The 12,031-nt window shown below is 44.9% G+C and overlaps 1 protein-coding gene across 1 annotated transcript in view; it reads left to right on the forward strand.

Annotated features, from left to right (window-relative positions):
* The window catches only part of cntnap2a (contactin associated protein 2a), a 2,812,093-nt gene that overhangs the window by 1,059,725 nt on the left and 1,740,337 nt on the right, over positions 1-12,031 (forward strand). Inside the window, exon 4 of the mRNA XM_072508818.1 lies at positions 1,514-1,661. Within this exon, the coding sequence (XP_072364919.1) occupies positions 1,514-1,661 (148 nt within the window). The remainder of the gene's footprint in view (positions 1-1,513; positions 1,662-12,031) is intronic.

The raw sequence follows: 12,031 nt of genomic DNA on the forward strand, positions 1-12,031 counted from the left end.
GGGACATGGACGGAGATCAGAAACGGAGCCTCTCCAGTAAATCTGAGAAAAAGGAGCAGGCAAATAGGCTCCAAATTAAAGAGAGAAAGCTACAAGGAGCAGACTTGAGGCAAAGTTGGCTGGAGAGAAGCCCTGAAGAGAGTACAGTCCAAGGTTGGTGACTCAGTATTGTGGAGAAAGGTACCTTTTTGGAGCAGCAGTGTTCTGTGTGGCATTGCCAAAGATCTGAAACTTCTTTGAAGGTGAAGCTACTTGGCAATCTAGGGGGGAGGAGTGTCACAAGGCACTTTAAAACCTTGGAGGCGGACTCTTGTTGAAGCTGGCCTTGTAGTCCCAGAAAGCCCAACTTATTCCCTGCAATGGCACCTCGGCACTAGGCTAACCTAGATCCTGCAATGTATAAAAATGTTTTTGTAGCTTATTTTACACCATTTTATAACAAATAAGTGAATCACCTGTATGACATATTCTGTGCAAGTGACGATTGATTTCTACTTGGGTTCAGCCAAATGCAGAGCAACCCTGGCCTTTTAGAGGTTAATCAAAATAATCTTCTCCTCTTTGGTTCTCTTTTACCTTGACAAATCCAAATAACCATGCAAAGGGAAAACCTTGTTAATTTATTTTCCTTCCTGTACTGCTCTGGTTTTCCCTTTGCATGGTTATTTGGATTTGTCAAGGTAAAAGGGAACCACATGGTCATCTTTTTAATAAAACTATCTTACCCGTCAAAGAACTAGATGTTTTGTGTGCACCTGTACTACAGAACACAGAACATAACAGCCATCACAACCACCACAGCAAAATACTTTAGAATAATAAAATACTCTTCTGGAAAGTACTCTGTAATCAAATTGGCTTGGTAGCCCAGTAAAAATATGGTGTGATTGTAAAGTCTTGAAAGCACCATTTCTGAAAACTCCATTAGGTTTGATTAACTTGACTAGGTAACTGAGCACAAAAAAACGACCGCTTTTGCCAGAATATTTGTCTGAGTTTATTTAACTATGGACGTGATCTGCGCTGTTTAATAATCTCTTAGACAATAGCTTAAGTAACAAAGCAGTATTCTTTAGCTCCAATTCGTGATACAGAACTTATATGGGACTATGTAATACTTTGTTTGGGGTGATTGAGCTTCGGTATGATAAATACCAGGTCACCCTCTCCCTAACTCAGATCTGAATAGCACTTCATCAGCATTTGAATCACTTTTTACTTATGTTTTGGAAAATAATAGAAAAATATGATTTGATTGATGTGAATAAAAAGTATTTTGCCAATTTACTTGGAGTTCCAAGGTTCAGTGGTTTAAAAAAAAAACTTGATTTGGTTTCTTGAATAATACTACAGTACACTACAGACAAAAAGCTGTGCAATTATGTGATAGCATTCATCGAGTTTGTACTTCAGAAGTTGTCCTTATTGTTATATCTGTTAAATCAGTACTCGTGCTTTTCGCCCAATATGTTGACTTCTTAATGCTAAAAATTCTGCGCTTTTCTCCTTGCAGGCCTTTGCAGGAAACACAAACTCAGATGGAGTTGTGAGGCATGATTTACAGCATCCAATCATTGCACGTTATGTACGTTTGGTACCACTGGACTGGAATGGTGAAGGCCATATTGGGCTGAGAATGGAAGTCTTTGGCTGTCCCTACTGTAAGTATCAGTAACAAATATTAACTACTGTAGACTTTCTTACACTACAGAATTTTGACTGATTGAAAGAATAAATATTGACAATCTAAGTAACACTAATCCCTCATGACAAGGCAGAAATTGTTTGTGCCTTTTGAAGGATTGTGTCTGTTTGCATGATCCAGCTATCTTGGATATTGATTACCAGTCTTCTTAACACAGGACACATTTCATTTGCATTTAGTCCCTATGAAATTAGCAGTTTTTAATTTAGGACATAGCTGTGAGTCCACAAATCTCAGTACTTAATCATTTGTCTTGGCTTTGGTTTAAATTGGGAAATGTGCTTTATTTTTCCACAGAAACAATAAAAGCTATTTTTCTTTGAATATGCTAAATCTATGTATCTGGGAAGACAAGGGCCGGGATTCTCTCACCTGAGGCCCGGCTGGAGAATCGCCGGGACCGGCGCGATGCCGCCCCGACACTGGTCCGCCTATTCTCCGGAGCGCAGAGAATCAGCGCCATTGGCGCCGCCGCGGTCAGCGTGGTGCCAGTCGGGTGCCGCTCTACAGGGCACCTCCTGCAATTCTCTGCCTGGGATGGGCCGAGCGGCCGTGTTGGAAAAGCCGAGTCCCGCCAGCGCCATCCACACCTGCTCCTTCCTGGTGGGACCTCAGCATGGATGCATCTGGGGGAGGCCTGGTTGGGTTGGGGGTTGGAGGGGGGGGGGCTCCGCTGTGGCCTGGCCCGCGATCGGGGCCTATCGATCGGCAGGCTGGCCCCTCGGGCTGGGGACCTATTTTGTTCCGCACCGGCCCCTGTAGCCCTATGCCATGTTGCGTCAGGGCCGGCGCGGAGAAGGGAGCCACTGTGCATGTGCGGCAATCGCGCCGGTGCCACTGCGCATGCGCGGACCCCGCGGCACTCATCTGACGCTGGGATCGGTGTCAGAATTTCTGCTCCTGAGGCCATGTTCTCGACGGCGTTTACGAGGGCGTCAACACTTAGTCTCAGGGCGAGAGAATCCCGCTCAAAGATTTTGAATGTAAATGTGATGTATTTGTTTGCAGGGAGGACGATATTGTATTAGAGGCTTTTAGGATCACAGCAATTCTTTTGATCAACAAAGAAATGGAAATTGGCCTGTGCAATCCTCAAAGTTTGTTTGCGGGGTGCAAGAAGGTGGACAGGAAACAGTCCAAAAAAGAGAATCTGTTTAACAGCTGAATTTGGAAAAAACAACTCTACCAGACAATTTTGTATGTTGGCACAGCACAACTGATTAATAGCTAGCTGGAAATGTACTGACCAACATCAATGGGCATAACATTTGTCAATGATTTTTTTTTTAAGCGTAGCACAGAAGCAAAAAGTCCCTTTCCTCCTCTGCGTGTATTATGAACATCTGATCAAGTAGTTGAGATTCAATTAACAAAACAGGAATGTGGCGACACAGTGATATTGTTGCTGAATTTGGAATCCAAAGACCCAGGGTAATGCTCTGGGGACCTGGGTTTGAATCCCACCATGGCAGATGATGGTATTTCAATTCAATTTTTAAAAAAAAATTAAAGTCAAATGACCACCATGAAACCATTGTCGATTGTCGAAAAAGCCTACCTGGTTCACTAATGTCCTTTACAGGAGGAAACCTGTCCTATATCTGACTACAGGTCCACAGCAATGTGATTGACTCTTAAATGCCCTCTGAAATGGCCTAGCAAGCCATTCAGTTGTATCAAACCACCACATGAAGGAATGAAACTGGATGGGTCACCCGGCATCTACCTCGGCACCGGAGATCTGTAGATCCTACAAATTCCTCCTTATTAACATCTGGGGGCTTGTGCCAAAATTGGGAGAGCTGCCTCACAGACTAGTCAAACAGCCTGATATAGTCATACTGACCGAATCAGACAATGTCCCAAACACGACCATCACCACCCCTGGGTATGTCCTGTCTGACCGGCAGTACGCAGTTGGGAAGGAGTTGCCCTCGAGTCCAGACCCCAAGAAATTTCATGGCATCAAGTCAAACATAGGCAAGGAAACCTCCTGCTGATTACCATGTAACCACACCCCACCCCCTTCATCTGAGAATCAGTACACCTCCAAGTTGGACACACTTAGAGGAAGCACTGAGGGAGGCAAGGGTGCAGAATGTGCTCTGGATGGGGGTCTTCATTGCCCATCATTGGCATGAGTGTCCCTTCATTGTCCATGAGTGTCATGGCAGCACTACTATTGACTGAGGTGCATGAAGGGCATAGTTGCTGGACAGGGTCTGCGGCAGGTGGTGAGGAGCTATCCTCACTAATTTTCCTGCTGCAGATTCATCCGTCTATAAAAGTATCGGTGGGAGTGACCACCGCCCAGTCCTTGTGAAGACAAAGTCGAGAAGATACCCTCCATTGTGCTGTGTGGCACAACCACCATGCTAACTGGGATGGATTTTGAACAGCTCTAGCAACTCAAGACTGGGAAACTATGAGGCATTGTGGGCCATCAACAGCAGCAGAATTGTCCTTGATCACAATCTGCAACCTCATGACCCAGTTTTTTCTCACCAAGCCAGGAGATCAGCAAAGGCATGCCAGGAGTGACACCAGGCACACCTGAAATGAGGTGTCAACCTGGTGAAGCTACAACACAGAAGTAAAGTAAATTTGCGATAGTCCCAGATGACCATAGGCTGCTTTCCCCTTTGAGAGGGAGAGCTGACTGGTAGTGATTTGACTTGAAGATCACCACACATCAGGCAAGGGGCAAAGTTGAGAATAACATCAGCCGGTATGGGAATTGAACTGCGCTGTTGGCCTCGCTCTGCATCACAAATCAGCTGTCCAGTGCACCACTGCACCAAGGCAGCAGAATGTGCCATCTACAAGGCTCCTTGGACAGCACCTTCCAAATCCATGCCATTACCATCAGAAAAGGAGAAGGTAGCAGATACATGGGAACACCACCACCTCACGGTTCCCCTCTAAGCCATTCACCAGACTTGGAAATATATCACTGTTCCTTCACTGTTGCTGGGTAAAGTCCTGGAACTCCCGCCCAAAAAGCATAGTGAGTGCATCTGCACCACATGGACTGAAGTAGCTCAAGAAGGCAGATCACCACCACCTTCTCAAGGGCAATGAATGGTGGCCTAGCCAGCAAAGCACATGTTCATTGAATGATTTTTTGAAAAGCTATATGAATGGATGTGATGGTGTTTGGTGTGTGAGGGGGGTGATTGGGACTGCGAGTGAGGCAGACTCACACACGTGCATACAAGCATACACACGCATGTTCCCCTCTGCCCCCATTCTCCTCCTCTGCTCCACAAGACCAGGCAGTGAGTCTCTTCACCCTCACCACTCCTGCTGTCACCACTGATTCCAGCCGATTGCGACCCGGCATCATATGCCTCCCGCACCTTGCCGTGCAGCTTCTCCCTCCCATGCCGAACCTGATATCCTCTTACTCCCCTACATTTATTCCTCCCCAGCATGGCATTTCCCTCTTTCGCTCTCCTCCTGCCAATACTGTTTTTTCCAGAGAACACTAATTGCCGCAATGTTGTTGTTCCTCCAATCACAGAGTACTACTTTCCCACATTTGCTACTGACAGGTGAATCTATCAGCAGCATACTTAGGAGAGGAACATCCTGTGATTGGAGGAGCAGTTTCTTTCAGAATCTTTCACTCCACCAATTGACAATTTGAAAATTGCCTCAAGCGGCCACATCCAGCCCACGTGTTGGATGGCCCTGCATTAGACACTATGGCCTGAATTTGTGCTCCTTGGCCTGGACCTCAGGGTCATGAGAACGCCTGGCTTTGCATCCCGAGGCCTGAAAAGTGTTCCAGCAGTTCCGATTTTCATTCCAGGTTGTAATGTGAAGTGGGTCGTCTGACCCTGGAAACAATTTGGAGGCAGCGCAGGTGTTGCCTGGTGTGGAATTGGGTTGGGTGAAAGTGATACAGAATTTCATTCCAGCTGCAAAAGAAACAATACGTAAAAAGAGCATTCTTACCCTCAACCCTTCAACTGCCACACACTCCCCATGCTCTTCACCAATCCGTGCCACCTCATTTTCCCCATCCACACTCAATGGCCCCTAATACCTTCTGCCAACCTATGCCCCTCCATCAAACCACATGGTCCTTTATACCCCTTCTGCCAACGTAGTGCCAACTCATGTCACCCACCCACCACCCTTTGTCCCTACACCCTCCATGCCAACTCACCCACTATCCACCATGGGCAGACCTCCGAACCCATACTGGGAAGAAATTATTTAAGTACTAAGTGTCTTAATGAATTCACTGTTTAAAATAATTCTCATTGATAAAAAATCCGTTCACTACGTTTTAATTCCTGCAACCACTTAATCCCTGAAAACAACAAGCATGTGTATCCATAGTCCTACTTCAGACTTTATAACCACTTGCAGCTGTCCATCAAACTGAATTGACAGGCATCCCACTTTGATAATGATAGGCTATGGAATCAGTCATGTAGCATAATCAGAGAAATAACAAGCACTGATTTTTTTTTAACACAGCAGACAGTTCTTCTAACTTTTGAAGGACATGGAATTTCAATGTCTTGACAGCTCCTTTGAGTGTTCCAATGAGGTTGACAGTTCCAATGAGGTTAGCCACTTCTTTATGCATATCTTCTTTATGCCTACTTTTAACAATCCCAAATGGCACAGTACCTCTCCAAAGGGCACCTGACCTCTCCAAAGGTGTCCTGGAACCATATCCAAAAGGCTACCCGACCTCTCCAAAGAACTCCGCTAACTTTAGACCATCTCTGATAGGTCTAAAGTGCACAACTCAGGATTTTAACAAATTAATTTGAGGAATGTGGGTGTAACTGGTTAGACCAGCATTTATTGTCCATCCTGCATTGTTCTTGAAAAGGTTGTGGTGAGCTGCCTTCTTGAACCAATGTAGTCAATGTGTAGGGACACACACAATATTGTTGGGAAGGGAGTTGCAGGATTTTGACACAGCGACAGTGAAGAAACTGCGATATATTTCCAAGTCAGGATGATGAGTGGTTTGGAGGTGAACTTCCAGGTCGTGTTCCCATGTATCTTATGCCCTTGTCATTCTAGCTTGTAGTGGTTATGGGTTTCAAAGGTTTTTGGTGAGTTCCTGTAGTGCATCTTGTAGATGCTGACACTGTGCATCGGTGGTGAAGGTATCGAATGTTTTTGGATGGGGTACCAATAAAACGGGTTGCTTGACATCCCATTCATGTAAGTTATATCCGACAAACACATCCAGTTGCCTGTGAACCAAAGTGCACCTGGCACCAGCAACACTACCACCCCCCCCCCCCCCCCCCTCCCAACCCCCCCGCTTCCCCTCACTGCAGTGAAAATAGAGTTGTGTTAAGGGGTGGGGACTATTGAAACCAGGCTTCTGGCACAATTTTGGATAAAACCGAGGAACCAGCCAACCCTCTTCCCTTCATCTGTGTCAAAATTCAGTCCTATTTAACTCAGCAGCTTTTACTTTAACCTACAAAATTTAACATTCTCCATTTCGCAAAATTGAAAACAAACTTCACAGTTATACTTCATATTGACCTTTCATACTTGACATAGACTTTTAAGTTGACGTGCACTTCTCCCAGAACCAGTTCAAGGTGATTTGTAGCTCCCAAGGGTTCACTTCTGTACATTTCTTTTCTCAGTTTCAATCTCAGATCTGTCTTTTACAGTGTGGTTTCCCTCTAGCCACCACCACCCGCTTCCCCCACCCTCTGTATATTTCTCCTTTAGTGCCAGCTAAGTGAATCATCCATTCCTCATAAATTTCATCTTTTCAATGTGAGCACGCGCTTCCATCCTGTTTCCTGCACAGGTAACTATGATGTTTTACTGCCTACTGAAGCAAATGTATTCAATATCCAACAATTTGAAAAATATTTGTTCGAGCTGGGAATAAAATCTTTCTTGAAATGACACTGTGGCATTCAATTCAATCTACTTTACGTAGATAATTTGTGAAAAGGATCAAGAACAGATTCAAATGTTAAGAATGCTAAATAGTATGGAGTTGAGCCAATGACCAGCAAATCAGGGCGGTCCAACAGACCCGTGAGAGTATGTTGTGACTAAGGACATTTTAATGAGTTGGTATCTAACCAGATAGGCTGCAATTAGGGCTGATCTGTTGGTCGGTCAGAAAAACTGATGGCAAGAGACGATCATAATAAACCACTGCAGTGGCAGGAAATGGATTTTGTCCTGCATCATGAAGCTAAATTCCTGAAAACTGTTTTAGCATTACAGTCAGTGCCAGAAACCGTCAATTAGCCTTGTTTGAGATCTGGAAATAGCCTGATTTTTCCCAGTGTAGTTTTAGATTCCATCTACAATATACTGTTCCTGGTGAGGCTAGAAATCACTGGGTATCTTTTGTCTTTGGGATTTTTTATATCTACCTAAGCAGGCGAATTTTCACGAGTAGAAAATGGCACTTCCACCGATTGAGCATTTCCTCTCTTGCAATGAGGTATGAGGCTGGGTTATGCACTAAATCCTAAACTGGAAGTTGAATTCAGAACTGAGAATGTAACTAGTGAGTCAAGCTAACACCTGTTCTGACCTTGTACAGTGCCAGTCTCTTGAAAAGTTGCAATTTGGAATGTGACCTGGTTTCGGAAATTACAGTTTGATGACTACTTCTACAAGATTACAAAGACGATTTTTCAGTAGATTGTGGACACGATATGCTATCATGGACTGTTCATTCTTTCTCCAAGATATAGATCTGGAAGTATTTCCTGAGCTCCAGAGATAATCAAATTCCAGAACATAAATCCATTCTTGCTTCTTCAACATTCACCTCTCCCCATTGTTCTCCACAGAAATGATGTCTGAATCTCCAGTTAACATCATAGTAACCATTGTGTACCTGGGGAACTAATTTATTTCAGTCTACTTCCATTCCTATACTTTACATAACCTATTTTTAAATGTGTTAACTCTTAACCTCAACTCTTTTCAGTCCGTCTTTTCATCTCATAAAATCAAACTTCATCATTTTCCTCTTTATATGTAGTAAACCTGATGTAGTAATCCTGATATAAAATGTGTCACAGTCTATCAAACACTTGTTCAACAAAATCGAAACAATCCTATAATGACACAGTGCAGTGCTAAATGTAGTTTGAATGATTAAGTGAACTTGCATTAAGTGTAGCATTGTGGTATTTCTCATTTGAATGAGATCTAAAAGAGGCTTTCATTCCTAGACCAGGATTTTCCACTCCCGTCTCTGACGGGTGGTTTGGCAACAGGTGCAAAAAATATTGCGAGAAGAGATACAATGTCCCTGGCATCTGTTAGCGACGTTGAAAGTCGAGAACATCATTATGATTTATTAACATATTATTATCAGGCCCAATTATCAGGCCCATACTGCAGTTCACCCCCCCCCCCCCACCCCCCCACCACCACTCCTCATCAAAAAATTCATCCACAGTGGTGTGACGGCAGATCAGCGTAAATTAAGACTGGTCTCCGAAGGTGTCCAGTTGCCAAACGGAGCTCCCAGGAGAGCTCACTTAAGTGCAGCATTCAAGGGACAGAGGGTCAGGTCTGGGCTGTGCCCGGGCAATATCCGGAAACGTCTGACACTGTACAAGCACCACCCTTGGCACCCCCTAGCCCTGCCCGGCACTGCCCACTAACCCCCACTGGCACTGCCTGGGCACCGCCAATAATTGACTGGACACTCACTGTGCACTCCCTGGTACAGTCTGGGTATTGCTATTGTGTGTCCGGCGAGGGACAGGGCCTTCCAGGGTTAACTGGTATGGTCGCTTTGCACTGGGGCTGCCTTTAAAATGGCAACCTGATCGTTGAGTTTCTAAGCTGATGACGGGGCGGGTGAATCAGAGGCCCATGATACATCATGAGATCCGATCCTTGATGTCTTTGTTTTCAAAGTGCTGCACTATATGACAGAGAAAGCCGCCATTGTCGTCTGCAGCATAAACACTGCTTTTCGCACCCACCATCAGCCTTTGCCAATTTCTATGAAAATGTTCCCCCGGGTGAACAACATATTTCACAAAATATTATCACAGCAAATGAAATAGTTTTACCAGATTTTCAGCAATGCAGAAATCAAATATTATCCATCTACCTTTGAATATTGCACAATACTGCATTCATGCAATAAACCGGACTTTTAAAAAATCTGAATAATTTCATTTAAAATATAATTGTATGAATGATATCCTGCACTCAATTAGGAAAAATGCAACTTCAGCACTTCCATGTACTGCACAGTAATCTCTGACCTCAGTCAGTCTTCTGGCATAATTCTCCCGATCGGCGACTAAGTGCTCCCACCAGCAAGAAATTAAGAGTGATTCCAGCTGGTGCTAGGAGCGACCCCAACATGCCATTCAATGGCACACAGGAAAAGTGTTACCCTTAATCAGGTATTCAGTGCCATCCAATGGTAGACTGGGGTTCTCACTGAAACTGAATGGGGCGGGACTTAATCTCGTTGACCGGTCCCGCTCCTCAGAAACCGAGGCACCATTTTTAAAGGACACCCTTCCCAGAAACTACCGCAGCGTCCCCCCCCCCCCCCGCACCCCCCCCCAACCCCCCGCCCCAGGTCGCTGTTAAATGCATCTCCCCCCAACCCCCACTTCATCCACCGAGGCTATCCTTTAAGATCCCCCTCATATCCACAATCACCCCTGCAGTTCCCCCCCTTTATCGCCCCCAGTTCCCCGTCAACTCTCTCTCATTCCCTCCTTTCAGGCCCCGCTCTTTGCAGTGCCAACCTAGCAGCTTGCTGTCCAAGCTTGCCTCCAGGCTGCTGAGGAGGCTTCTTAATTGGAGGTCGGAGTCTTGGGTGCTTGTGCTTGGTTGGAGGGGCTCAGGTTACACCTACTCTTTCAAGGAATCCTTTGAGAACAAAGAGATCACCTCTTAAAAATCTGTGGTTATAAAATCAGCTGGCTCCCCTGAGTTAATAGATCCCTATGGAGCTGTATGAATAAACATTCTTAAACCCTCTTTGAAAATGCCTTCAGCTGTCAATCAATAAGCTTTTAAGAGACAATAGCCCGTTAAATTAAATGTAAACAATGCAGTTCAAAGTTTTTAGTCCTCTAGGCACACAGATAGGCTTCAATATTTTAAAGGGCAATGAAATTGACTGTGGGAAGTCAACGTCAAAGGTTTCCACCATATTAAAGGAATTACTTTTACTGTCAGCTCACAGCTCTTTGAACTGACAAACTGTTTAAGGGTTTGGGAGTACAGATGAGACCGTTTCAATTTATCATCAGAAAACTTTATTTTTGAGATGCTGACTGACTGTTTAAAGGGTTGAAGAGCAGCTAAACGACCCCCATCCCAGGAAAGACCCCTGACCTGAGCCCTCCAGCCCAGCACAAGTCCTCCTGTGAAGGACCCCTCTCGGCATCCAGGAAGTATTTATAGCGAAGGTTATATCACCCCTTGCCATCCTTCGAACTAGAAACTATGAGGTCAACGTTTCTCAGGATATACACAAGTTCATACCAGAGGGTATCTCGGCTGGGCGCACTAAAATGACATGGGCGGGACTTGAATCGGGCTTCCAACCTGATAATAGCATTGAAATGAATGCTGATGAGCACTTTGCATGTTTCCGCTGCACGTGACAGGAAACCCATTATGGTTGTGAAATCTCGCGACAAATCTGATGCTCGGCGTGAATTCTGATTTCGGGCTGACACAGGATTCAGCGGGTTATTATGAATCCCCCTGTCGTGTTGGGCGTTCCGATGTACAAACGAACCAACATGGTTGTAGAAGGTACAACTCTGTTTTATTATTCTGTACAATAACAACTGTTAACTTCTGGCTGTGGTTCGTACTTCACCAGTTAAGCGGTGGACCCAGCCCTAGCACTAACTTAGAGAGGCACTCAGCACATGGTGTATGTCTGAGTGGCACGCTGTGAGCTCTGTGCTCTGAGCTATCTCCTGATGGAATGAGCGAGAACTGTGGTGTTCCCTGTTTTATAGTGCGTGTGCTCTCACTGGTGATTGGCTGTGATGTTGCGTGTGTGTTGATTGGTCCATCTACCTGTCCATCAGTGTGTGTGTGTGATTGCACCATGATATGTTAATGTAGATATCATGACACCCCCGAGCTAGCGGATGGCCTTGGAGAAGGCCAGCCTTAAAGTTTTGTCGTAAATAATAGTACCACCACACCAACAGCAGATGATATCAAATGCACCATTCCTGAGAATCTTTTCAGAATTTTTCTCTTGTTCTTGGTGACGTATTTTACATAATAACTCATTGTACCCCAATTGTCTTTCTCACTTTGCAGTTTTTGCCACTTCCTTCGTCTGCTTAC

Source organism: Scyliorhinus torazame, chromosome 6 (genome assembly GCF_047496885.1).
Source record: "Scyliorhinus torazame isolate Kashiwa2021f chromosome 6, sScyTor2.1, whole genome shotgun sequence".
NCBI lineage: Eukaryota > Metazoa > Chordata > Chondrichthyes > Carcharhiniformes > Scyliorhinidae > Scyliorhinus > Scyliorhinus torazame.